General features: G+C 36.4%; 1 protein-coding gene across 5 annotated transcripts in view; it reads right to left on the bottom strand.

The window, feature by feature from the left end:
* Positions 1-7,802: 7,802 nt before the first annotated feature.
* Positions 7,803-26,482, bottom strand: part of METTL25 (methyltransferase like 25) — a 61,070-nt gene continuing 42,390 nt past the window's right edge. The window contains exons 8-12 of one of the 5 annotated variants that reach the window (XM_054062476.1): positions 26,181-26,254; positions 24,481-24,574; positions 11,702-11,776; positions 11,010-11,081; positions 7,803-9,444 (exon numbers count right to left, since the gene is read on the bottom strand). In XM_054062476.1, the coding sequence (XP_053918451.1) occupies positions 9,301-9,444; positions 11,010-11,081; positions 11,702-11,776; positions 24,481-24,574; positions 26,181-26,254 (459 nt within the window). In that variant the 3' untranslated portion in view covers positions 7,803-9,300. The other 4 variants (XM_054062485.1, XM_054062494.1, XM_054062510.1 and 1 more) reach the window with 4 other exon arrangements.

Genomic DNA, 26,482 nt, shown 5'->3' with positions numbered 1-26,482 from the left:
TTACCCAGCAGTGGCAGCATGTCCCAGACACTAGTTACACAGAACAGTTTTACACGAGCCATTCCTGGCCTGCTCATCAGTCACGTGCATTGTGCAAGCTGTTCATTGCTACATTAAGAGAAAACTCTTAGCCCAAAGTCCTCGAAGGCATAAAACAGTTGGTGGGAGACCAGAAGCAATAAAGATCTTCCTTCTTTATTCTTCTAGATCATGCTCCTGTCTCAAAAACTCAGGGGATACACGTGCTCCTCCTCTGACCTATGCAGGAGTACAGCTGTATCCAGGCAGCACTTCACTAGAGTCAACTGGCAATGCTGCAAAGCACAGAGTTAATTTGGGGTAATACCATACTAACAGGCTTACATGGCCTCTGAGACCCAAGGTAATAATACTGCACTTTTACAAGGTGTAAAGCAGCTCTATCTTTCCTCTCCTGAGCTGGAGAATCTGAATGTAAAGCTGGTCTCAAACCTTAACTGACTGAAAAGCAGTGAATTAATTTGACATTAACTTCTGATGACAAACTGGTAAAGAAACTAAGTGCTTACTGGGAACCATAATCTCTTGCACATATTCGGATTTGTTTTGGCGGCTTTTTTAATGGAGAAATGCTACATTATTTACTGTACCACAGCATTCCTATTTCAATCAATAACAGTGTAAAACATTAATGTGTTAAAACATAAATGTTCCTAGATTTGCTCTTCCAGAAACTTAGGTACAGTTTGCCAAGGAAAAATAAATTAGCAACATATGAAACTGCAATATTTCAATAATACACTAGAAGCGAGTGAATACTTGCGATACATTTTAGATTTACTTAATCTATGTTGCCTTAAAGCTAATGCTAAATCATAACAAAGAGGAAAATTTAAAAGTTATTCCCACTGACAGCCTGAAAGATTATTTTCATTAATTATTGAGATCCTACGTCCAGTTACATAATTTTCAAGTCCTTCCGGAAATTTTTTTCAATAAAAATCACATTTAAAAAATGTTTTCCATAGAAATCCATTCTGAAAATGCACCTTAAAAGGAATTGTAAAAGGCAATCAAAATTTATGTCTCTCCATCTACGTTTCTGTAGAAATGGTTCTGTATTGAATTTATGGGTTGTGCAGAGAGTTATTAATTAGCATTAATTTCTTTAACACACAGTTCCTGAATAAGAGATCTACTGCCCGCAAAGTGCTGATAGGGGTGGCTAACTGGGGAAACCTATCATTCATATAAATTAATTTCTTTATTTTACAACATTCTATAAAATTTCTGCACAGAGGAAGGGAAGGAAGGGAAATATAGGGAAATACAGGTTTACAGTAAAATCTTGCTATGAAGGTATTCCATTAAAGTACTGTAACAAATGTTGCTTTTTGAAGAACTAAGGCTAAATCTTACTTGTTCATAAGAACAGTTACAATAGAGTTTGTGGGAATTTTACCCGTGTCTTCACTGAAAGTACAGGCTGTGGCACTTGACTTATTCTTAGGAACAATAAGTGTCATTTAACTCTATATTACTGTAATCACTGCTCTTGTTATTAAAGGACCAGTGAGTGCAGAAAAGATCTTGAGATTTTTAATGCACTAAAAATATATTATCTGAAATAAAAAAAACAAACAACAAACATTTGGACCTTCTCCTACTATACGTCAGAAAGATTTCAATGATGAACTAGTGTTCACAATAGTTTCTCTATGTTCAACTTCAATATTTATGGATAAAGGAAGTGAATACAATCTCTTTGCCTTCACAGACGTAAATTTGGAACTGTCTTTGTACAAAAGACATTTGATCATCCATACTGTTTGTCTTCAGCAGATTGTTTTGTATCCAAGCTGGTTCCCATAGAAATCAACAGAAATTCGCCAGTGGCTCAAATGGAGAGAACTCAGGTCTTCACGATGTAAGTGTATCTAACAGTTCGTTTGGTATTAATATCTGTTAATGTTTTATATATGGAGTTTTAAAATAATGCTGAATGCTTGGAATTGTCCTTCTTTTCTATACAGACAAATTAAAATTCCTCAAAGGGCTGGATGTCTTTCAAAAAGTTATGATTTCAATTTCAATGTTATTTAAGTGTCTGATTTAGGAAATTATCTTTTCTTCATAACTCATGATTTCAATAACTGGTGTTTAGATAGATGACAGAAAACTTGATTCATGCAATCAACTAGTGCAAATGAAATGGTTATAAAAAAAAAAATCACCTCTATACTTGTTACATTTCTCTTACTTCTGCAATATTAAGGATAAGTGCAGGAACAAAGTGGCATTTTGCAAAGTTTATTCTTTGAATACCTTCTTTTTCTAAATAAATTCAATCAAATTCTGTTTACTAAAATGCAAAGTTCAACATCACTAGAGAAGCATGTCTTTATTAAGAAATATGACTCTTTTAAAAAAGCAGAAGAGCAATTTGCTAAAGTTCTTGTTGGCCAGACATTCTTTTACTTAAATTAAGTGTATGCCTAGGGATAATCTTACTGATATGCATTTTCACTGTATGGTTCTGTACCATTATTCATATTCTCAAATGAAAACTAAAATTTATGGAAAAATTAAAAAACATTTTTTAATTTGCTTTTTTTAAAAAAATCATAAATCAGAATAGCAACAGTTTTGCTGAAATCACCTTTATAACCCTTCCTAGCTAATAATAGTCTGCCAATAAATAAACATTGAAGAGCTTAAAATTGATAAAACTTAGTTTATATGCTGTCCATTCAGTATTTTGTTCGTTAAGTTCTTGATACTCATGCCTTAGCATATAGAAAGATCAGCAAATTTACCCATGCGAGGTACAGTTCATTCTATACTTTTTAACATCTGTGTGTCCTCTTGATGACTTCAGCCTTTCTAAGACTAACAAGTGAATTTAGGATTTATAGTTAAGAAACAGCATGGCTGCTTCTGCTGTCAGTCTTTATTCATTACTGTAATAATAGGAGGTGTAATAAACAACATTGATTTACAACTGTACATTTTAATTATTATTCCTGAAGATTTACGTAATCAGGAGAGGTGATCACTGCTCCTTCTTATTTGGAATTTTCTCTACTACTGAGTTATTCAGTAAGCAGACAGCTTTGCTCTTTTCATCAGTGATTCATGAAAGAGCTGACAGTTTGCGTGTTAAAGCAATCTGAGCTTCAGTCTAACAATCTGATTTGTTGGCTCACTAGATTTACTGCATCTTGATTTCCTTGATAAATTCCATGTGAAACCAAATACCAACTGCCCTGACAACATCTTTATCTACATGAATAAGTTCATTTTGGTCTAGATGCAAAGGGAATGATACATAAACCTGAGAATTTTGTAATGAAAAGTTGAAAGTTTACAGAGTTTTCACATTTCTTAATCCACAGATAAATTATAGTTAAATTTAGAAGTAATTTTTGCTTTTGGACAGTCTGTTAATTTTAAACAAAGATATTAAATAATTGTATTTTGTTAGCATGTGTTACATACAAAAGGAAATTCAAAGTCCTTGCTTACTGTACACAGCCACTATGACTGTAATTGCAAAGGACTGAAAAGAGATAATTTGATGATAAACTATTAAAAAAGGAAAAGCAAGCACAGACCAAAGCTATGGATTATGCAACAACTACAAAATAAATGTTATGTAGAAAACAGATTTATTTCCTGGGGTCAATCAGATTGCTGCCCTAAGAAAAAAAATTTCACTTTGGCAGCTAGTTCGTAGATTGTTAGCTAAGTTTAAAAACTAAATCTCCTGTTTACTTGCAGAAAGATCATGCTTTCCTGTATTTCCACTGAGTAAGATAATTACACTGTTCCTACAGTTTGTAAAGAACAGCAATATACTTTAGGGTAACTGCAAATCTTTGAGATATTTTGTCCACGCCTATGAACCTTGCCTACGTGTTTTGTTCTTGTGAATTTGACAACTTCTGGCCAGCGGCATGCCTCATGATGCAGCCTGCACATATACTGCGCTTTCCTACCCAAGAACACACTTATGAAGTACAATTACAATTTTTCTAAATTTCATTGTTAATCTAGAAACCATTTTCTCATTCCCTTCGAATCCACAGTTCTGAGGAAATGATGGTATGTAGCAGGATTCCACTTGGATAAAACAACTTAAAATTATAATTAAAAAAAAAAGATGTAAATCTAGAAGTATCTCACTCTCACAGCAATTAGTTGAAGTAATTTACTGGTTTGGTGAGTAACAAAACTGTAGTGTGAGAAAGGTCTGTCTAATGACTATAAGGCACAGGACAAAATTTTGTATGCCTATTAAGTATTGACTGAAGTAATTAACAGACTGAACTGATTGAAGCAGTTTGTTACATGAATTTTGATAATGATAGCTGAAGAAATCTTTGGAACCTACCCACTCTATGAGTTTTGTTGCCTTTTAACATAAAGCAGACAGCAGGGGGTAATTCTCTTACAGATTTTATGAACAACATCACAGGGATGCTGAGACAAGTGTCTGTTCCTCTCCAGTTTGACACAAACATTGCAGACTGCCTTGAGGAGGATGCAGATGTATAATAGGGAGACTGGTGTACATCAGTATGTGCTAACAGTTTGAGGCAAATCTTCATTATGTTTGTGGGTTTCCTTGGATGTTTGAGTTTAATGATAAAGTGAACTGTGAATTTCTGTGAAGAAAATGCCTCAGAGCTCCTGAATCGAAGACGACTCCTGAAGTTTTTAATAACGTACGCCACTGAGGCTGTCTGATGCTTATTAATCTGTCTGATGAGGAATTAATTCCAAGGCTTTAAGGGAGAAGGCAACAAGAAGTATTACTGCAGTGCAACTTCACTGAGGCTTCCTAAATCTCATAAAGATTTTACTTCTTTTATTAGAGTACTCTAAAATACAACATTGACAAAGTAACAATCAGGGATAAGCAGATTCAAAGAAACCAACTTATTCAGCAGTTACCTGGAGATAAATTATATAGAGTCACTAACCTGAGCTGGTTATCTCAGATTAAGATAGTAAGGGAACTGCAGCTGAATCCCAGAGAATTAGGCCATGCTCCTACTTGGCAGAAAATATAGTAATCTTGGAAACTGCAAAATTTCAATGGATCTCAGAAGCTAAGGAACCTGAAGTCATAGTTCCAAGTGTTAGGCGGCCAATTTAAAGGTCTGGGCAACTATACTTCACTTCCGATGTGATAATTGACACACAAAAAAATCTTCATGGCTCATAGCATAGCATGGATTCCTCTTTTTTTCAGAGCACTAGGATATATATAGCAGCAAGAAGGACATATATCCGTAAGAATTTTAAGACACATGCGATGAGTCAGCAGTGTGCCCAAGTGGTCAAGAAGGCCAACGGCATCCTGGCCTCTATCAGGAACAGTGTGGCCAGCAGAACCAGAGAAGTGATTGTGCCCCTGTACTCAGCATTGGTGAGGCTGAGTCTCGAATACCACGTGCAGTTTTGGGCCCCTCACTACAAGAAGGACATCGAGGCACTGGAGCGTGTCCAGAGAAGAGCAACAATGCTGGTGAAGGGGCTGGAGAACAAGTCTTATGAGGAGTAGCTGAGGGAACTGAGGTTGTTTAGCCTGGGGAAGACAAGGCTGAGGGGAGACCTTATCACTGTCTACAATTCCCTGAAAGGAGGCTGTAGCGACATGCGTATTGGTCTCTTCTCCTGAGTAACTAGTGATAGGACAAGAGGAAATGGCCTCAAGTTGCACCAGGGGACGTTCAGATTAGACATCACGAAAAATTTCTTTACCAAAGTGTTATCAGGCACTGGCAGAGGCTGCCCAGGGAGGTGGCTGAGTCACCATCCCTGGAGTTGTTTAAAAGACGGGTAGATGTGGTGCTTAGGGACATGGTTTAGCAGTGGACAGGTATGGTTGGACTTGATCTCAACAGTCTTTTCCAAACAAATGATTCTATGACTCTGTGGTTCCATGATAAAGAGATTTAAAGATGGTAACAAAGATGGGGTATTCAGCTACTTCCTGGAGAAAAGAAAGTCTGAAGCATCTTACTAAGTTGGCTATTTCACATATAAGCAGGGAAGACTTTCTTGGTGCTTGTCCTACTTTACTACTTAGCATTAGTATAAGTGATTTCTGGCAATATAATGGCACTTAGGATGGTTTTTAGGAAAAAAGTAAATCTGACCCAATAAGTACTGATAGGAAAGAATATTCTAATCATCAAAAAACCTGCCACCAAGCCAAACACAGTTAAAATGCTTCTCTTGAGCAGATTTTAAGCCATCATAGGCCACATGGACTTTGAGTTTCAAGATTCTAACTCCACTGACATAGCAAAAAGCATTTTAACTCTAAGCAAATAGTTGTTGTTTTAACAGTAAATCATAATATATAAATAATGTAAATGAAAAAGATAATCCATAGTAAAAAATACTTACATTTAATCAGAAAAAAACTTCAAAACTAAAATCTCAGAAACTAAAAGCACAATTTTTTTTTGTGTTATAATGTTCTAAGGTATGAATAAGAACTGCAGAATTAAAGTTTGCTGTTACAATAGTAGGCTTGGAGATCTTAGAGCTACAACATACTCTTGGATATTGAGGTTGCACGCATACTCTGTGTATACTCTTGTTTCTCCATCCAAGAACAGGTTTCAGCCCTAAGAAAAATAAATAAAACACTGAAAATCTGCCACAGAATGCACAAGTGTGCCACAAACAGAATCAGGCAAACAGCTGAGGGAAAGCAGATGTATCCGCTATACCTTAGGGAGCATATCAGACAGACAGCTCTCTGTCACACAGAAGGAAAATGGAATATCTTTTCTATCAAAAGACTTCATCATATTTAGGATACAGTTTACATTATGGAAGAACTTTTAGCAATAACTGTGAAGAAAAATCATTTTATTCATCTTGATTACTGTGAGGGATTTTTCCATTATGTAAATGGAAAAGCTCATAAGTATTCCAGCATCCAAAGCTTCGAAACAGTTTTGAGAGCAGACAGCAACTGACTTTGCTGAATGCAAACTCGTCCTATAAACCTCTCGATAGTTATCATTCTAAGAAGCAAACAGCCTCTGCCGATGCCTGCATAGACTACAAAGTGCATGAAAACTACTGAAAGGGCCTGAAAAGTTGCTGGGGGGGTGGGGGACCCACAAATTAATTCAGACCTTTTTGAATCAGTGAATAAGTACTTGAGCTAATCCTAGAGATGTGCTTGTTATTCTAAATCTTTGCAAATGTCCACTTAAGATAGTAGTGAGAATGTAACTTTGTATTTAGGTAGCATTACACATATTAAAATAGCACATAAAATTAGTAATACTTTGTATACCTTATAAAATTTCAACTATGTTCAAGTGGAGCTTGCTGAAACAAGTGTTTTTTTGGCCATAACAGGGTAATTCAAAGTGCTTCAAAGCACTTGATTTCAGTGAGGAACGGTTCTTTTTTCTTTTGGACATCACACACCTCAGTTTTTAGTATTTGACCAGAAAAGCAGAAGCATCAATTACTAATACAAAAAGACAATTTCATCCCCAAATTAGGTTTTCCAACATATAAGACTGGGATGATGACATTCTAATACTTCACTAGTAATTAATCATCATGTCTTAGCAGAACATAATAAAATAAAACTTATTTTTATAACATTTTTTTTATCTCTTTTTTTTCTTTTTTAACATCATGTACTTTGGATTGCCTTTTTATGTCAGGTATTATTGGATATTTTCCTTCCAGATGCTTAGAGGTTAGGAAAGGATTTTTATTTCTTTTGATTCCTCTCCTAGGAAAATAATCTACCAGCTTGTTAGTTTCCTCAGTGCTCCCTGTATAACAAAAAGTGGCATAAATGGAAGGCCTCATTTTCTTTTCTTAGCTCGACTCCAAAGATGCTGTGAACACCTGCAACTTCTATTATTTTCCTTGAGTATTGCAGGTGTTTGGCAGCCCTAAGGACTGAATGTTCTGGGACCAAAAAAATGTGAGAAGCTCATACTGGATCCAAGGAGCTAATAAGGATTGGGACTCCTAAAATAGACAGCAGTGAACTTACACCACCAAAAAAAAAAAGAATTTCTTGCAACTGAACACACCAAGAAAGATGTGACTTGTTAGAAAAATACCTTACTTCTCTTTTCTTGAATGGCCACGTTCACAAGCTCTCATTATATTTTGCAGACTGAAACAGAGTAAGATTTGTTCCTACTCAGATCTGAATCTCGGTCTGATTCCCATGACTATTACTATCATTAGAGAATTAATAGAAAAATATTTTCTGCTATTCTCATCTTCTGCCCACCAAGGCTGCATTCTCCCTTTTCCTTCTTTAGTGCTGTATTTTATTATTTATTTGTTGTCCTTTTTCCCCCGTACACTGGTAGTTAATTGTGTTTTATATATGCTAGAAAATTCTAATAAAAGCACTAGGACTTAGAATAGAAACTTTTCTCTTTTTAATTGATGGAAAATCTGCAAGTTTAATTAGGCAACCCACTGAGATAAAAGCATCAACAAATAAATTTCCCCCTCATGAACGCAGGACAGCCAATAGGAATCTGCCTAGCAAGTTCACTTGCTAAGTATTTATATCCAACACATTTGGGCCAGATAACAGCTTTCTGATAAAAACCAAGGATTACAGAGTGAACTCCAGCAGGGCAGATGATTCTTAAGCACTGGGAAATCTCCCACTGGATTAGAGTACACACATTTATTTCCTTTCAGAGCGACAGGCAAATAAGTGCATGCCAGGAACATGCCTGAAGGAAGAACAAAAGTTCTTGCTGCAGGTAGTTATTATCTAGGCTCTTCTAGGTTCCTCTATAAATAAGCTGCTCCTGACAACCTGCAGAAAAGGGATGTACAAAGATCCTATTTAGTCTATGAACCTTTTGTTTACAGAGCAGTTATTTTTCTGTTTGTACTATGCACCTTTGGAATCCAGAAAAGAAAAAGGCAAGGCTAGTTTGACATTGCTGATGCAAGTCACTGGTAAAAATTGAGAAGGTATGATCTTGTGATTTAGAAATATCAAAAGAAGAGGTACTAATACATAGCCTTAAAAAGAAGAAACAAAAACTATTGTAAAATAATAATCACATAATATGGGTTATGACTTTTATAATAGAGACAGATGTTGAACATTGTTTAATAACTGACATTCAGAAGCAATGGTATTTACAAAAGAGATTTTTATTTCTTGTGATTCCAAGAGGCATTGTGCTTCTTGCTTTTGCAGCTGAAATGCAAACAGACAGGACACTTGAGGAATCAATTCAAATCACAGACTAAAAGTAAGGGAACGGCAGTATCAGTTCAGAGCTTTCAACCTATCTGCAATTTGCTTCCACTTAAAAAACACGACTGTTTCTTCAGAGCAATAACTGCATAGCATCTGGGGGATTTCACGGGATCAAATAACTTCACAAGTCCAGACCAGGCAATGTTGTCCTGTAAAATGATATATGACTGAAGTACATAAAAATGTGTTTGACTTAAAAGCTAAAATATGGTAATAAGTCTACATTTTGAAATACAAAATTGCAAAAAAATATTAAAAATTGTCCTTAATGCAAAGCAGAAAAAACACTTACTTAACAAGAAAAACATGGAAGGTTTTTTGAGAAAAAAGGGATACCCAAATGAGGATGTAACATAAAAACACTAAATTATTTCTGGCACTATCAACTGAGAGCTTACTACCCCTTCATTAATAAAGCTTTTTTTCAGTTGAACTAGAGCACAGACATCAAGGATCAAGTTCGACTCATTTTATGAAGCACATTCTACTACTGAAGGTAATTAACTGACTTTTCAAATGAATAAAGCCAGCTGGATCTGGCCTTCATGTTGCATATGGCTTTTATAATTTCTGGGTTTTTTTCCCTAAACACATTTTGTGAATCAACAAGAACAAGATTAAATCAATGCATATATTAAATTTAGAAAAGGTAAATTAGTGCTAAATGCAGCAAGTCTGATCTCCTGTCTTGGAAATCATGCAGATATCTATGTGATTATAACTGGTTGGCATCTGGGAAAATGTATCATTATTTAAATATTTCAAATTGCCTCTCTGTAAAAATACCAGTTAGAATAAAAACATACATTTACCACAACTCAGTTGTTCCGAGTGCACTGTGGCAGAGAATAAAGTGAATTTTTACTTATGATGAAATAGAGCTGTTAAAATGGAAGGTTTATGGTGGAAAAACAGAGCTATTCACATAAATGGGTTTAAACTTTATTTTTAAATTTTATTTTGACCGTGGCCCAGAGCAGAAGCTGAAAGACGCTACCATTTCCTCCTAGCAAATTATCATTTGTCAAGAAAATGTTATTGGTGCATAGAAAGTACGACTGCTGCTTCTGAATTAATCAGGCCAAGCTCAAAATTAGTGTTAGAAGAAACACTGAAATATAAATCATTACGGAGTAAATATAGTGGCATTTGCTCATTATAACCCTGCCCTATATCTGTAAAATATATCCAGGCTGTATGTTAGCCAAATGTACCTCATTTGACCCATACAGTTGGAAAAAGTGCACCCTCTCTCATCATTGATCTTCATTAAGAAACAATAAAAGGAAATCATAAACATTTTGGAACAAATTCAAAATGTCTTGAATTATATCTTCTAAAACATGTTCATTGGAAGCTTTAGCATGTACAGCACAATATTGGCTTAGCATTTCCAATATTCTTTTTAATTATTAAATATCTCAGTATCTTGTATAAAATGAGATTTGATGCTTATTTAATTTATTTATTTTTTACTGTCTATTGACTGGTAATTACCATACAATTAAAAGAACATAAACTTTACTGTTGCTGCTTTGCCGAAAATAAAAACATCTGCTGGGCATATTTTTATGTTAAATGGAATAAATGCTCATACTTTTGCAAATATGATGAGAATATTTGCAAAATATCCGCAGCAAAGACTTTTGGTCTACGCTGTAAGAAATTGGTTGAAATAGTCTCGTTTCACTGATATAGCCTTTAGGTATCATAAAATATAATGCAAAAATACCTGCTCCTTGAGGTAACAAAGACGATCCAGAAGTATCAAAACTTCTATGCAGGGAGCCAGAACAACCTTCAACTGAAAGAAAGATTAGAGAGTATAATGATTTTGGGAAAGAAGAGGCAATATGCTTCTGGATGGTTATACTTCCACAGAACAGCTCCAGGAAGGTCAGTCATTATCTAGTGATTCTGTTGTACAAATGTCACCTTGCCGGTTTTGCCGGTGGGATGGACATCTTCAAAAGAGATTACATTAAAGATCAAAAATATATGGAATGCCATAAAGCCAGGAAAATATGTTACATAGATGGTTTTGAGACATTGTCCAACAAGAAAATGATATTATATGAAGCAGAACATTTTAAAAGAGGGAAATAATGAATTTTAATAAAAAGAATTTTTATGAAATAGCTGCATGGAGACCAGCCTAGGTTTAAAAGGAGACTGATATTTCATTTTCCAGGGTAATAGTCCCTCTTGAAAAAGAATCTTCCATGTGTTCACTTTATTATTTTACTGACACCTAATATAGTTTTGGAATAGGATACGCTCCAAACTTTGAAAGGGGGAGCTGCTTTGTTTTTGAGATTGCATACCACAGCGTAAGACAGTCCACCTCCACATAAAACTTAACAGGGCTTTGTTCTAGACTAGCACATGTATACAAGGTAACAGTATTAATCTTATAACTTTTACCATATTAAATGCTTCAAGCTCATTCATTCTGTGCTTGTATTTTTCATAGTAATCCATTATACAGCTGTCTGGGAGCTGCAAGGGATTAAAAAAAAAAAAGACATTAGAGTTATTGTAGTTACTTTTTCAAGAGATCTTTAGAATGAAATATTTTTCCTAATTGAAAGTCACACTACAAAATGAAATCCGTGTTTTGCTTTTGAAATCAGCACTTTCCTAAGCTTTACAATAATTTTCCAATAGCAGTTTCACAGTTCTCATTTACAATAACTCCTTCAGACAGCGTTTTGCACTGACATGAAATACCAAGATACATTCATTATTCAGAAAGCTCGAGCAATGGCTTAAATGAGCATCACACAGTACAGAGGAGATATCATTCTCATTTCCTTTTCCATATATCTTATCCTCATCCCCGTCCCCAAGAGTTTTATTTAAATAGCTGAGGAGTGGATTCTGGTGTGAGAGTAACATGCTTCAGTCAGGACTTCTGGATAATATTTCACATTACAAAACCTACTATCAGATTCTGGAAATAATACTTGATTTCCCTGTGCCTCAAGTAACCCACCTGTAAAATAAACTTTATTTACTTTGAATTACTACATGTTCCCCTCTTCTTTTCCTAATCAGGCAACATTGTGAGCACTGACAGTATCACTGTAAATGCTGTGATTTGTGGCTGCACTGGATACAAAGGCATCTCAGGAACTCAGCCAAGCCAAATATCCCTTCCCTTTTCAGCCCTCAGCAGCCAGTGCAGCACAGAAGGAGCTAAAGCGATGACCATAACTGCTCTTCACAAAGCACGTTCTCTATAGGGCAGTCAGAGCACAACATTTTCCAGTTTTTAAAGGTCATAATATCTCTGCTCTTCCAGTGTCCACAGTCCTGGCTGCTAAACAAGACAATTGAGCTGGATACTTAAGGAACCTGTCAGAAGAGACAGGAAAGCAGATTTGTAATGTTATTGGTGACAGAAGCTGCTGGAAAGAGTAGGGATGAAAGAGCCTGATGTAATTCTTCAGTACTGGGAATTTGCTGAATGGCTACTCTGTGGCAGCTATGAAAGAGCTAGTCCATAACTTAACAGAAAAGTAACAGGACTGACAGACGTATAGACATGGCATTTAGGGACATGGTTTAGTGGTAGACTTGGCAGTATTAGGTTTATGGTTGGATTCAATGATCTTAAAATTCTTCTCCAACTTAAAAGACTCTATGATTCTATGCTCCCATGACAAAAGACAAGGAAAGCTGAAGTGTTTAATACATTTTTGCACACTTCTGTTGGGAGAGTGATCTGAGAGCATGTGGCTAATCCGTCCACAAAGAAGTAAAATCTCAGTCTAAAATAAGGAAAAAAACTAGAGAACTTTTCCACAAACTCTAAGGCTTCAAATCAGGTATGTATTACAGACTTCATTCTAGGACAGCCAAGAAGGGTATGAAGTGACCTCAGAACTATTACTCATTGTCACTGAGAAGTTTTCAAAGATGGCACGTCAGACGGCTGGTAGATGTAGGTCTTTTATTACAGAGCAGTCAGCTCTAATGCCATGCACTGAAAAAAATGGAACAAACAAAGAATTTAAAAACACTGAAAGATATGAGTAACAGGCAACACGAATTTGTCAAGAACAAATCACACGTCAGTCTACTTTGTTTGTAAGGAAGGTAAAAGGATTCATGACAGCAAAAAAAAGAACAAGTAGTTCTCAAATATTTTGATTTCTGTAAGATGTTTGACAGCACTTCATGTAACAATTTCATAAGCAAATTTCAGAAACCAGGTTTAGATAGAAGTATTACAAAGTGAGTAAAAACTGTGTGGATGACCATAACCTGAGAGTAGTTGTTAATGACTCTCTGAACAACTGAGAAGACCTGCTAACTGGAGGTCCCTTACAAAATGCAATGTTTTCAGTAACAACCCAGGCAGTAACACAGAAACCACATTAACTAAGTCTGCAAATGTGCAACAGGAAGACATTGGTAGAACTTAAAATAATTTTCAGAAATTGGAGCATTGCTTAGAAAATAAGTCTGAAATGCTGTACAGAAAAGCAGAAGGGACTATACTTGGGCAAAAATAATTAGCTGTTCAGATTGGGGAACACTAAATGATAGTCTGAGAGACAGAGCAGACCACAAGCCTACCAAGAGCTGCAGTTGTGCTACTGAAAAAAAAAAAAAGCAATCACCATTCTGTGATATGTATGGGAGGGCAGCCTGCAAAGCACAGGAAGTAATCCTTCAACCCTGCTTGGCAGTGTGGCAGTGGCAAAGTTCTAGCTGGAATACCACATCTATTTTGGGGCATCAGATTTCAAAGAAAGAAATTAACTGTTTGAAAAAAAAACCTGAGAAAGAAAAGAGATCACAGATCTAGAAAACATGAGCTATGAAGAAAGACTGAGAGACCTGGAACTGATCAGGCTACATTAGAGAAAAATGAGAACGGACGCAAGAACAGTTCTACAACGCTATCGCCAAGGAAGTACAGAGCAGCTTGTTCAGTGTGTGTATGGTGGACAGGATAAGAAGTGTTAGGCTTGAATTGTGGAAAAAAAAAAAATCAGCCAAAAACTCGAAGAAACTTTCTCTCTTTGAGGTTAATTAAGGACAGGGGAGGTTGTCAGTCTCCACGACAGGAAGCTCTAAGAAGATTTGACAAATATTTTTCAGGAAAGACGTAAAATTGTAACGGCCTTAAAACAAGGAGATAGGTTAGAAAAACTTCTGTAGCCTTCCAGTCATATTTTTTAAGTTTGAAAGTGCTTTCTCCCAACTACAGAGGGAAGGTTGAGCAGCTGATCTGGTAGTACTAATGTGGACTAACAGGACTTTTTTGGTCTTGTTGCTATTTCATTTTCAGTAAAGCTATGCAAATATCTCATTTTTTTTTTCTCTTCCCCTCTAAGAGTCAGACGAACTAAAATATATCAGTCATGAGATAAACAAAATAGTTTATTTAACCTCTGCCATATAAGCTTCTCATTTCAGCTGAGAATTAAGAAGGTTTTAGTATAATGGACTTTAGAAATTACAGGCTATTTGGAACTAAAATACAAAGATCTGTATTTATAAAAATGGACTTTTGAAAAGTTTCTGCTTTTGCTTCATTTATGTTCTCAATTTTTCAACATGAAGCATTCAAATAAAAAGAAAACAAGCTGTGAAATGTTTGGCAAATAAGAAGCTGTGTCAAAAATGTCTCTTGGATGTTGCCATACTTAAGTACTGAGCGCAAATGCTTTTCCACTCCCCTCTTGCTTACTACACATTCTGACTTAATGCACCCTGCTATCATGGATAGATTAAATACTATTCTAAACTCTGCCTCAGTTAAAAGTTTGGTCAGTGAACCTATCCGATGGAACAGCCCAGCTGGAAAAAAAGAGAGTCTGCCAAAAAGCACTGATAGAAAAAGGCATGAAAAGGGTAACTGACAGCTAGCTATGTGGTCAGTTCATTGGAAGAAGACTAAAGCCCAGATAACACTGGCTTTATCTGAAAATGCAACAGCTTGCCAGATGGCTTCAGTACCCAACACAAGCTTCAGCTATGCCTCCAAGGTGATGCGGGAGTAAATTATCGTTTGCATTTTCAGGAACAGAATTGCACACAGGCAAAGCAAGCCTCGTTTAGCCACCCGAGTCGTCCATTCAACTGTTCTCTACGCAGGGTTGCCACGCATTCGTGTATACAAAGAAATTTCTTTAAATACATGCACTGAATTTATTTCTTACATTATGATGTCAATACTATGAACATACGGCCTAAGTGAATAAGCATGAAAAAACCCCAAATACATCTATCAAGCACTTGTCTTAATAACGAATCTGCACCCAAAGATCTAGCTTATCACAGAATCACTAGGTTGGAATAGACCTCCAGGATCATCGAGTCCAACCATTCCTATCAACCACTAAACCATGCCACTGAGCATCTCACCCACCCGTCTTTTAAATACCTCCAGGGATGGGGACTCCACCACCTCTGACAGTGCCCCACGACCCTTTCTGTGAAAAATTTTTTTCTGATGTCCAGCCTGAACCTCCCCTGGCACAGCTTGAGGCCATTCCCCCTTGTCTTGTCCCCTGTCACTTGGGAGAAGAGGCCAGCTCCCTCCTCTCCACAACCTCCTTTCAGGTAGATACAGAGAGCAATAAGGTCTCCCCTCAGCCTCCTCAAGGCTAAACAACATGATGTAAAACAGATGAGAAACAAGTTTCAGAGAAACAAGTTTATTTAGAACTTCTGTTAAAAATGCATTTTAAATGAGGGCAATCTATATTATCTATCATTATATCTAGTTGAAATAAAAGTCACACATATCTTAAGACTCCTTGTCATGCTAAAATGTTATGCTACCATAATTTGTAGTATTTTGTCTGTTTGAAAGACAATTATACTTGAAAATTGCATTATGAACATATAGTTTATAGGCTGTAATACAAGTATTACCTGAGCCTTCATTCAATATTTACCTAACAAATGAATGAAGAAATCTGTGAGTTGAAATTCCTTCTGTCCAAGAAAACTGCTGAGAAAGTCAACTCTTCAACAATTGTAAAATGTATTAAGCAAGTAAATTCATCTAGTGCCTTCATTTTTTGACTGTTTGGACTCAGTTAGTTGCCATGTTAGAATTCACGGGAAAGTGGAGAGGATTTGTTTGCCCAATGGCTGCACACAGTAAAAAGCATCAAAATTGAAATAATCCTAGCAAAGACCAACCAGTCTGGGGTATTCATTGTCATTTAAAATATCAACACTGAATTTGGTGCAGGGTAGACGTTAAGATTATAAGAAATCTCAGGGCGGATGCATTTCATCAATTCCCATGGACTTTCACAACTTCACGTTCCTTAAATGGTCTCGCATCTGATCCTCTCCTACAGTGGGCAGTTCTTCATTCTCCTAGTCCCTGCCTTTGCCTTCTGAGACTTGTACGGTGAGGCTACAGCACTTGCTGGTGAAGACCGTGTCAAAAAAGTTGTTGAGTATCTCAGCCTTCTCCATGTCCTGTGTAACCAAGTCTCCTGTTTCCTTCTGGAGAAGGCCCACATTTTCCATAGTCTTTCTTTTATACCCAACATATCTATAGAAGGTTTTCTTGTTGCCTTTGACATTGATGGCCAGATTTAATTCTATCTGAGCTTTAGTTTTCCTAACCTGATCACTGGCTGCTCAGACAATTTCCCTATATTCCTCGCAGGCTACCTGTGCTTGCTTCCACCCTCTGTAGGATCCCTTTTGTGTTTGAGCTGGTGCAGGAGCATCTTGTTCACCCATGAAGGTCTCCTGGCATTTTTTTCCTGACTTTCTCTTTGTTGGGATGCATCACCCCTGAGCTTGGAGGAGGTGATCCTTAAATATTACCCAGCTTTCTTGGGCCCCTCTTTTCTCCATGGCTTTATCCTGATACTCTGGCAAGCAGATCCTTGAAGAGGTCAAAGTCTGCTCTCCTGAAGTGCAGTGTAGGTATTGAGCTCGCTGTGCACCCTCCTCACTGCCCTAAGGATCTTTAACAACACTAATTCATGGTCACTGTAGCCAAGCTGCCCTTGAGCTTCACATTCCCCATCAGCCCCTCCTTGTTGGTTCCTCTATCACTTGGAGAAGGAAGTTATTAGCAATGCACTCGGGAACCTCCTGAATTGCTCATACCCTGCGCTGTTGTCCCTCCAACAGGCATCAGGGTGTTTGAGGATCAGGGCTTTTGAATGTGAGGCTGTTCCTGTCTCTCTGTATGGAGGCATCAGCCACTGCTGGAGGAGATGGTGCAGACCATTTGGCCAGATCTGTAGCCCCAGTCCCAGACAAGTGCCCACCATTCTGCTTTGAGGGTCAGGTAGGATGAGTGCCCTTAAAATGTGCAGATGATCACAGAACGGTGCCAGATGCTGGGTTATGCGTATGGGTTATTCAAATCTCCCACTCAGCCAGTGGAATGTGCCTCCTTTGTATTCTACAAGAACCACAGTTGTGGAAACAGGAAGGAATATCCTCCAAGTCTACTCACTATTACATGAGTAGAATATAACTAAGGACTAAAACCAGGACATCTCATAATACAGGTTGGACTGATAGCCAGCATGAGGGGACAGAACTTCCACTTGTGTGTTCCTCAGAAGGGCTACAAAGTTTGTAAAGGCTTATCAGATGGCTCCTGGTCTGGAAAAGGGGAAAACAGGATCATAGGGATGGATCTCAAGAAACTCAACAGTTGTTTTCAAGCATTTTCCCAGGCACTGACTGTGAAGTTATCTGCAATGTACATTTGCCACTGTGTTTTCACAAAGCATTTATGGAATCAGGACATCTGAGTCTCTTAGCAGGAGTCGTGGAAAGTCCCATCTTTAAGCTCTTTGCTTTGCAGTGCTTTAACTAATTTGCTCCATCGAATGCTACAGGAATCTGAAAAAAGCAAATTTGAACTATTTTTGTACTAATTTTAAAGAAGGCAGTATTATCATATAAATAAATGCAAGCAAGCACAACAATTTATATCTGCTGAAAATTTATTCAGGACTGAGCCTAATATATTAAACATAGATTTGGCCAACATGAATAGCTGTCTCATCTTAAATTAGAGAAGACATCTCCTTAATCCATGTTCACTCTGCCATCTGAGCAATTATAAAAAGAAATATATATTAAAACTGTAGTTCTAAACCAGTGATAAATCACTGAAACCTGTAATACAACCATATTTATGCTCCAAGTGTAGACTCAGTTATTTTTTAAATTAACATATTCTTATTTTATTTTTTTTAAAAAAACAACAAAACCAGTTATTTTATTATTGTCTTAAAACCCCTAATGTTTTACTTCAATTTTTACTTGACAGTTATAGCACAGAGAGATCACTCAGCTCAGCTTAGTGTCCAGGCTTTACATGTATGCTAATGCTTTTGGTAGGCATTTGCATCATCAAAAACAGTAACTCACATACATATGCTCTTGTGTTTTCTTAAAAAGCATCACTGTTTTAAAAGGTAACTACTGCTATGAAATATATATCAACTATTCAAACTAAGTATATCAAAAATGTCCAAGACATAGGAAAAAAGGATTTTGTCCAACAAAAAAACCCCAAATAATTAAAAAAAAATATTTTCACACAAAATGTGATTTCAGTACTATCTACCAGTTTTACTACTCAAAACGAAATAGTCTAGAGTCTGCAAAACTACAAAGTCAATGTAGCAAAGGAAAGCATAACTAATATAGGAAAAAAGATTATTTTATAAATGAATGATACGTAATATTTTCAGAGATTCTTATAAAATAAGACAAAATTATAGAAAATTAATTATTAATTATAAATAAACATAAAAGTTTTGGTTATTGCAGAGAAAGCAAGCACTAACATGCTTATTTAATTAAATATCCTTCTAAATACATAAACTCTGCAGAACAGACAGGGTGATATGACATATCTAAATTTAGCTAAATAGCTATATCAAGACTGAATATTTTGAGTCTAACTTTGATAGATGTAATATATCAAATATCAAAGTTGTTTAAATTACTTAAGATGATAAACAGGCTTTTTATAGGACATGAGTTTCTCTTACTATGTTATTAATGTAAATGCTGCTGGGATGGGTACAACACCTCATAGAAGGGTCTAATGGCCTTTACTGTCCTGTTGGTCAAGACCTGACAGCTGTAAATCTTCTGTGGATGCTCTACCTGAAGCACAGGATCAGAAAAAGACAAATGGGCAGCAGCTGTTTTCATGAAGTCTGGTCAGGGTTAGAGCAAATGGGGATGGTGGAAACTGAGCACTAACCAGCTGTTTATTGTTGCAGGTCTCACCTCAGGTTGTTAGATGGGGCACCGGCCAAATAAATGACTTCTTCTAGGGGAAAAGCCCCTGCAACTTCAGGTAATGATGTGCAGACACTAGACTGTTTGAAACTGAAAGACACAAGTCATGGCAGACTTGAAAGTTCGTTAAAACAAAATCAAGTAAATCTGCACTGATGCACTCGTTGACAGGCAATAAACTTCTCTTTGTGTATGAAAGCTTCTGAACCTACCTCTGAAATTGCTATTGTACTTCTCCAGCATATGTCTACATCTGAAAGGGTTAAGTGATTTGCAAAGTATTTTGTCTAAGACAAAGCATAGTGTGAATATAGCAGGAGATGAAATCAAAGTGACTAATAGCTTTTCTTTGCAGATGTGTCAGAAGTGTTTCCAGCCCTGTATATCTTCCCGTAATCGGACATGGCATTAAATAGCATTCTCTCCATATTCCCAGACGGTATTTTACATGAATCCTGGCCAGCTTCTCTTTGCTAAACAGCTCCACCCGCTGCGGCTCTCACTTACCAGCAGAAATGGATCCTAGTTGGGTCATAGATCACAAAGTCTGCCAGGCACACATCCAGGCCTGAGCCTTGTAAGCACTTTTTCCCTTTAATCACCTTAAAGCCAAGACCTATGAAAGGGCTTTTGCTAATCTAACTCTGTAAGTACAGGACACCAAGCAATCTAACAAAGTTTTGGGTTTTTTTTCTTCAAAGACTCTAGAAACACATAAATGCTTACACAAGGACTATTTGCTGTGGCAATGCCGTTTGTAACTTACTGCCTTAAGCACCAACCAAATGTAAAAAGAAGCTTCATTTTAAATCCATCTGCAAGGTAGTTAAAAACAGAGCAGAAACATGTTCTGGTGAAGAGAAAGGAACAATTGTCTTGTTGTTTAAACAAAGCAAGGATAAAAAGTATAAGAATGGCCAGCTACTCTAGAAGGAGGAGATCTAAGAGGAGGCCAGCTCCTCTACTCCAGGAGAAAGAACAGGGATGAATGCTTCATTTTCTCAGATGAAAGCCTCACGTTCATGTTAAAACAGGTAAAACAGTGACTAAAAGGGAAAAGAAAGCTGATAGAAAAAAATTCTCCCATATCTACGTACCACTGAACTCTCTGCTCATACAATACGGAGCGTATAGGAACAAGAGCAAGCTAAAAAATCCAACCTGGAATAAGATACTGCCTCGGTGTGTATCCAGACCAATTACTGAAGACCTGTGCAGGGATCCATGGCCCATGAAGCAATTCCATTAGCTCTGAAGCTGGAAGCAATATAACTATACCTGCGAAGCATCAAGCTCACACTAAAAGAGCTCTCTCTACCCTCACAAAATGAGAATATTTTGTCAGACTTTCAGTAGTTGTTGTATATATCTCAGTTTTATTACCGAGGTGGAGAGATGTGTGAAAGGAACAATCCTGTACCAAAAGGCAGAAAAAAATAGTTCATTTGCATCTCAGTGTTTAATCTGGACTTGACAGGCTCTTCCATGTTGAAAAGAAACACAATGGAGGAAATTATTTTTGCTAAGGTAATAGGAAACTTCAGTCCCTGAACAGGAACTTGTAACAATGAATGGCCCTAGATGATTGATAAATGGTACTTTATTTTTGTAGAAAATCAATTTTACTATTTTGTCTTTCTCTAACTCAGTTCTGATTGATACTCTTTTCATAAAAGGCCTGTTTCTTATTTCCCATAAGCAAAGTTCTTCATATCTATTTCACAAATGAGAGAGGTAGAGGGAGTTGTTCACATGAAGAATTGGCAGGATTAAGGAACTCAATTTACTGAAAATCAACAGCAAAATTAACTTACTGTTTGGATATTTATACCTGATAAGAGTCTTCATCAGTTCTATTATTCAACAAAAGGCATACACTAACATAAAAGAGCATCAAGACACGTTTTAGGTGTCTTATGCACTTGCTGTCTTTATCCTGCCTCCCTATTTTTCCAAATTGGTGACTGTGTTGCACCAGGGTGACCCCTTGATCAGGAATGGAGACGTTCCTGTGCACAAAGGAAGCAGTTGTGATGCTTATCATGAACCACGAGTTTGGATGGATGTCTATGTCCCACAGTTCAGATTCATCCACAGCGATCAAAGTTATCCATGACTTTACCACACATGCCAAGCTACCAAATCATCTCAGTGACCCCTAAAAACTTAGTGCCGCTGCCCACCTACTTTTCAGTATGTTTCTTATCCTGCAGAGATTAAAGTCTCTTCAATTTTCTGATAAGCACAGTAGAAGACCTAGGACTTGCTGTTTTCCGACTTCTGTATTTTAAAAAATATTTTTGCACATGTAAAACAAAGACTTATATATGCAAACGACTTTTCCTCACAGGTCTCTATTTCTATTACAGAGTGTTACTAAGTTTTATCTGTTTCTTTAACATCACCTAAGTAAATTTATGCATGAAGACAATGACTACCTTCTCTCTTTTTTTTTTCTTTGTGACTGACAGGCACAGTTTAGATTCCTGTGGAAGTATGCTTCATATATAGTTACTCTTGCCTTATATTCTTCCCAAGGCATGAGTTTTTGGCCACTGCCAGAGACAGAGTAGACGTTTGGTCTATGAAGTACAGCTGCTCCTTTGTTCATTTTTAAAAACAGAACTAGAAAACAAATTCCGCATAAATTTCTCTTTGATTTTTGTTGTCTTTGAGAGTAAATGTTTAGGCTTCATCACATTTTTAGCTATGTCAGTATTTTTTTTCAGACAAGAATTTAACACATTCTCCAATATTGTGTAGATATCGTGCTGACTGCACCATGAAAACTGCAGTGCCAGAACCACTGTTGAGGGAGCAGTAACAACTTTCCTCTCAGTAGTATCAAAATAGCACTGGTTTTGTGCTGCTGCACATTTCAACATAGCCAGGAAATAAAAAATAATATTGTTTAGATCAGCATAAAATTTAGCCTTCAGTATGTAGCCAGCTGTACATAAATGAGGAGAGATATAAGCAAAACTGAGCATTTATTTGAATCAGGTCTTTAGCAACCACACAAGCACGTGCAGCTTGAAGTAGTGTTGACAGACAACTTTCTCTCAGGGCAACCTGCATTTGTCCAGTCCCTTCCTAGCAAAAGGCAGCATGTCTAACATCACACATATTGACACAAAATTTCTATGCTCACTGGTTTTAAAGAAAAGAATGTATAACTCTTTACCAGCAGAGTTTAATCAATGAATTAGTAAACTGATTATTGCAAAAATAATCTATTGCTTTTAGAACCATAGAATTGTTTAGGTTGGAAAAGACCATTGAGTGCGACATAAACCCAACACCACCAAGCTCACCACTAAATCATGTCCCTAAGCATCACATCTACATGTCTTTTAAATACCTCCAGGGTGCTGACTCAATCACTTCCCCAGACAGTCTACGCCTTTGGGTAATTGTACACATTATGAGATAGACACCATTTCAGTAATTACTTTCTGCTGGGGTAAATTCATGATGTTAGTGGCTATTTATCCAGAGAAGCAAACAGGCAACTCAATATGCAAACAGAAATAAAACACAGTGAACTTCAGGCATAAATCCTTTCCTAAATTCTGTAAGCATGATTCCAATGTCGTTGGTACTTGTTTATTTGGTCTTGCCTTTTTTTCCCTAGTTCATAGTTCGATGTGCCTGCCAAATTTATATGATTTAACATTTTGACTACAGACCTTAAGTGCTGCTTTACCAAACACTACTACAACATTTAATTTAAATATTTTACATACTTGCCAGTCCTACTTTTTTTTTTCCCACTTCATTTTAATAACCAGTCTAACACCCTCTAACGTCTCCGTTGCACAACTTGTTCTCACAGAGTGGTCGAGATCCTCACTCAGTCATATTCCATGCCTAATGCTATGTTGCCATCTGTTGACCAGTTTAGCAGTTGTACTAAGACAAGACGTTCAAGAACATAAAAAACCATCTGGAAGCGTTTATATGTTTAAATCTCGATTTTGTATTTACCTCTTTTTCTCTATCTAGGAAAGTGATTTAAAAATCTTAATATTGATCCTCAACATTTATTAATACAAAGAAAAGAAAACACTAGGTCTTCAAAGACCTTCAAAAGCTACTTAAGAAGACTGTCTAGGGGCTAAAATAAATAGGACATACTTTGGGAACTGAAGTGAAAGAGAAACACACTGCATGGATGGAATTGCCTATCTTGCTATAATATCACATTTTTCAGTTTCAAAAAGTGTCTAAAGGGATCAAGATAATATTGCTGCAGAAAAAAGGAAAACAGAAAGGGGTCAAAGTGTTTACTATGTGATTCATTATTCATGTTTTTTTTGATCACTTTTGGTTTCAACTTAAGTACATAAAAAAATGTAGCATGTTAGTATAGGATAATATTTCAGCTGGATTTAAAAGGATGCAAGAGGTAGATTTATCAGGACGCATAGTACCAGCCCGGGCAAGAAATTCTTCATGCCTGCTTCATTTGGTATCTGAAAAGTCTATTTACCTCTAAATGATAGCATGTATAAAATAGAGTATGTATTTATTTTTTATATTTTTTATTTGCCTCAAAGGAGATTTGTAGGATTAACTTCAGAAATACCGGAAAGGCTTAAAAAAATTCTGATCATGAGCACCATGTATAAAAAGGGATTGGTTTTAAATGACAAGATTAGAACAGAGCAAGTTTAAAACAAAACCTCTTAAAGAATTTATACATAGAAGTCTACTTCCAAAAAACATGACGAAAACCAACTTTGATGTTTTTTTGCTTTTCTTTTTAATACATAAAAATAAGTATGGATTTGTTCTATTAATAAAAACTAGAATGCTGTATATTTATACAGCAATGTACAAACTAAATAGTGGCTTAAACACTGTACTGTGGTGCTGACTTCAAGAGCTTACATGGAATAAAAATTTCATGCAGTCTCTGTTTAGCGACTCACCTTTGAATCATCCAGCTCCAGCTTTTTCAGAGACTTTCTGACATAGTCTATGAAGGAGGATGATTTGGAGAAAGTTTTTCCAACATGTCGATTGCTGCCATTACAGAGATACATGTTTTCATACTTCCAACAACAGACATATACATATTTTTAATTCATTTTGATTTTTTAATCCAGGGGAAACAAATCAGTTGGACAGCTACTACTGCCAAGTTAGTGACAATTTTCCATTTCCTCCCTTTTACTTAAAACAAAATAAGCTAGTTAATACTTGAAGACATTTCTAGAAACAGTAACTATACAACTGTACTATAGTTACAGAATGCTTATAATTTTACCTAGAAATGTGAGAGTTGAAGGTTTCTTTTTAAATTACCCCCAATATTTTTATTTCCCTATACGAATGACAAAATTCTTATTTCCGCTGACAGATATTTCCTTCTTACTTCTATAATACTTCCATAATTTACTATAATGTTACTGCAATTTATTTACCATCAATCACTGGACTGAGCAAATGCCAAGTTGGAGCAAAATTTCACTTTTGCTTGTTACCTTGTGTTTTCATCCTTACAATTTTTATTTTACTAAGTCATGCCAGAATTTTCTCACGTTTATAACCCAATATGCCACTTCTAAAGCCAAAAGTCTGTGTTGTTTCAGAAAATATGTTAAAATAATGCACAAAACCCTAAAAAAACATATAGGAGGACCGAACCCTAGCAGGTCACTTGTATTGGTTCTGTTCTCTGTGTTCAAAATATCTTAGAGAAACAACACACAAAGTTTTCGTTTGTCTGAATTTGCTTTCTTGACTGTGTCTTAACACAATTCCTCTTCCAGCTTTGCAGTGTAAGAGTTAAATTTTCATCTACAGAACTTTCAGCTACCGAATTACTTAAAATACCTTCTGAAAGGTAAGCTGTCTGGTTCTACATTTAGCAAATGATTTGGGGGCATCTGCATTAGCACTTTAGATCAGGAGTACACTCCAGGAGTGAATTTTCTGGTTCTGACCACCTCCCATGCCTTGGTTTACACTGTGGAATAAGATCACAGCTCAAATAAAAAAAAAAAAAGAAGGATTATTTTCAAATGAAATTAAACAAGAAGGTGTGCTTCTGGATGTTCTCCAAGTGCTAACAGATGTACGCCCCACAGAATTAGAGAAGAACTTCAAGTGCGGAAGAGCAGGGTATAGTGCAGATGTCAGATACTCCGCAGCAGCTCTCCAAACCCCATCCTACCAGGGCACAGTACTTGCTAATATAGGTATAGGCAGAAAGTAGCTCTTTACAGCCATGGTGGCCATTGGGCTTTCAGCAGTTGTTCTCAGGGCAAATGGAAATGTCTTTTTTTCTTCTGCAGCATTAAAGCTGCCACAATCTCTGCATAACAGGGTACCCCAGGACTGGGTTGACTTTTTAGTGAATTCACTGTCAGTTCTCTAATGAAGGCATGTTTTTCACATGTATCCAGTACCAAAGACGATATCTGCCAACTATGGGTAAAGAAATACATTTGCGATGTGGATGTAAAATAAATAAACATATCCTGCATTTTAATACTAGTTTGTTTATATAGTCTGGTAAGACTGATTCGTACACCCTTTTTCTTTCTAAGAAATAATTTCTTTACAGAATAGAGGTGGAAGAGAATCAGATCTTTGGTTCATATTCTGAGAATTCAAAGCTTCATACCTTTTGGTGACACCATAAATTTCTTCTAGAATAACCTGAAGAACAGCTCGATAAAACAATGATTCTGTAGGCAGCTGCAAAAAAATATTACAACAGTATAGATTTAAAATTGGCATTGAAATTAAGATCAGAGTAATAAAAATAGTATTTGCTTCCTTAAATACTTATTGGCTTGTATTATTTACAATCACTCATAACAGGTTTAAGAGGACCATTTACTAATGTTCTTTCATCCAGTTAAAAAAAACCCAAAAAACTTAAACCTTGAAGTTAATGTTCAAAGGTTGGCAGAGGGAAAAACA

The sequence above is a fragment of the Cuculus canorus genome, chromosome 1 (genome assembly GCF_017976375.1).
Source record: "Cuculus canorus isolate bCucCan1 chromosome 1, bCucCan1.pri, whole genome shotgun sequence".
Lineage (NCBI taxonomy): Eukaryota > Metazoa > Chordata > Aves > Cuculiformes > Cuculidae > Cuculus > Cuculus canorus.
The sequence above is the reverse complement of the archived record's forward strand: the minus strand, read 5'-3'. Positions and strand labels throughout refer to the sequence as shown.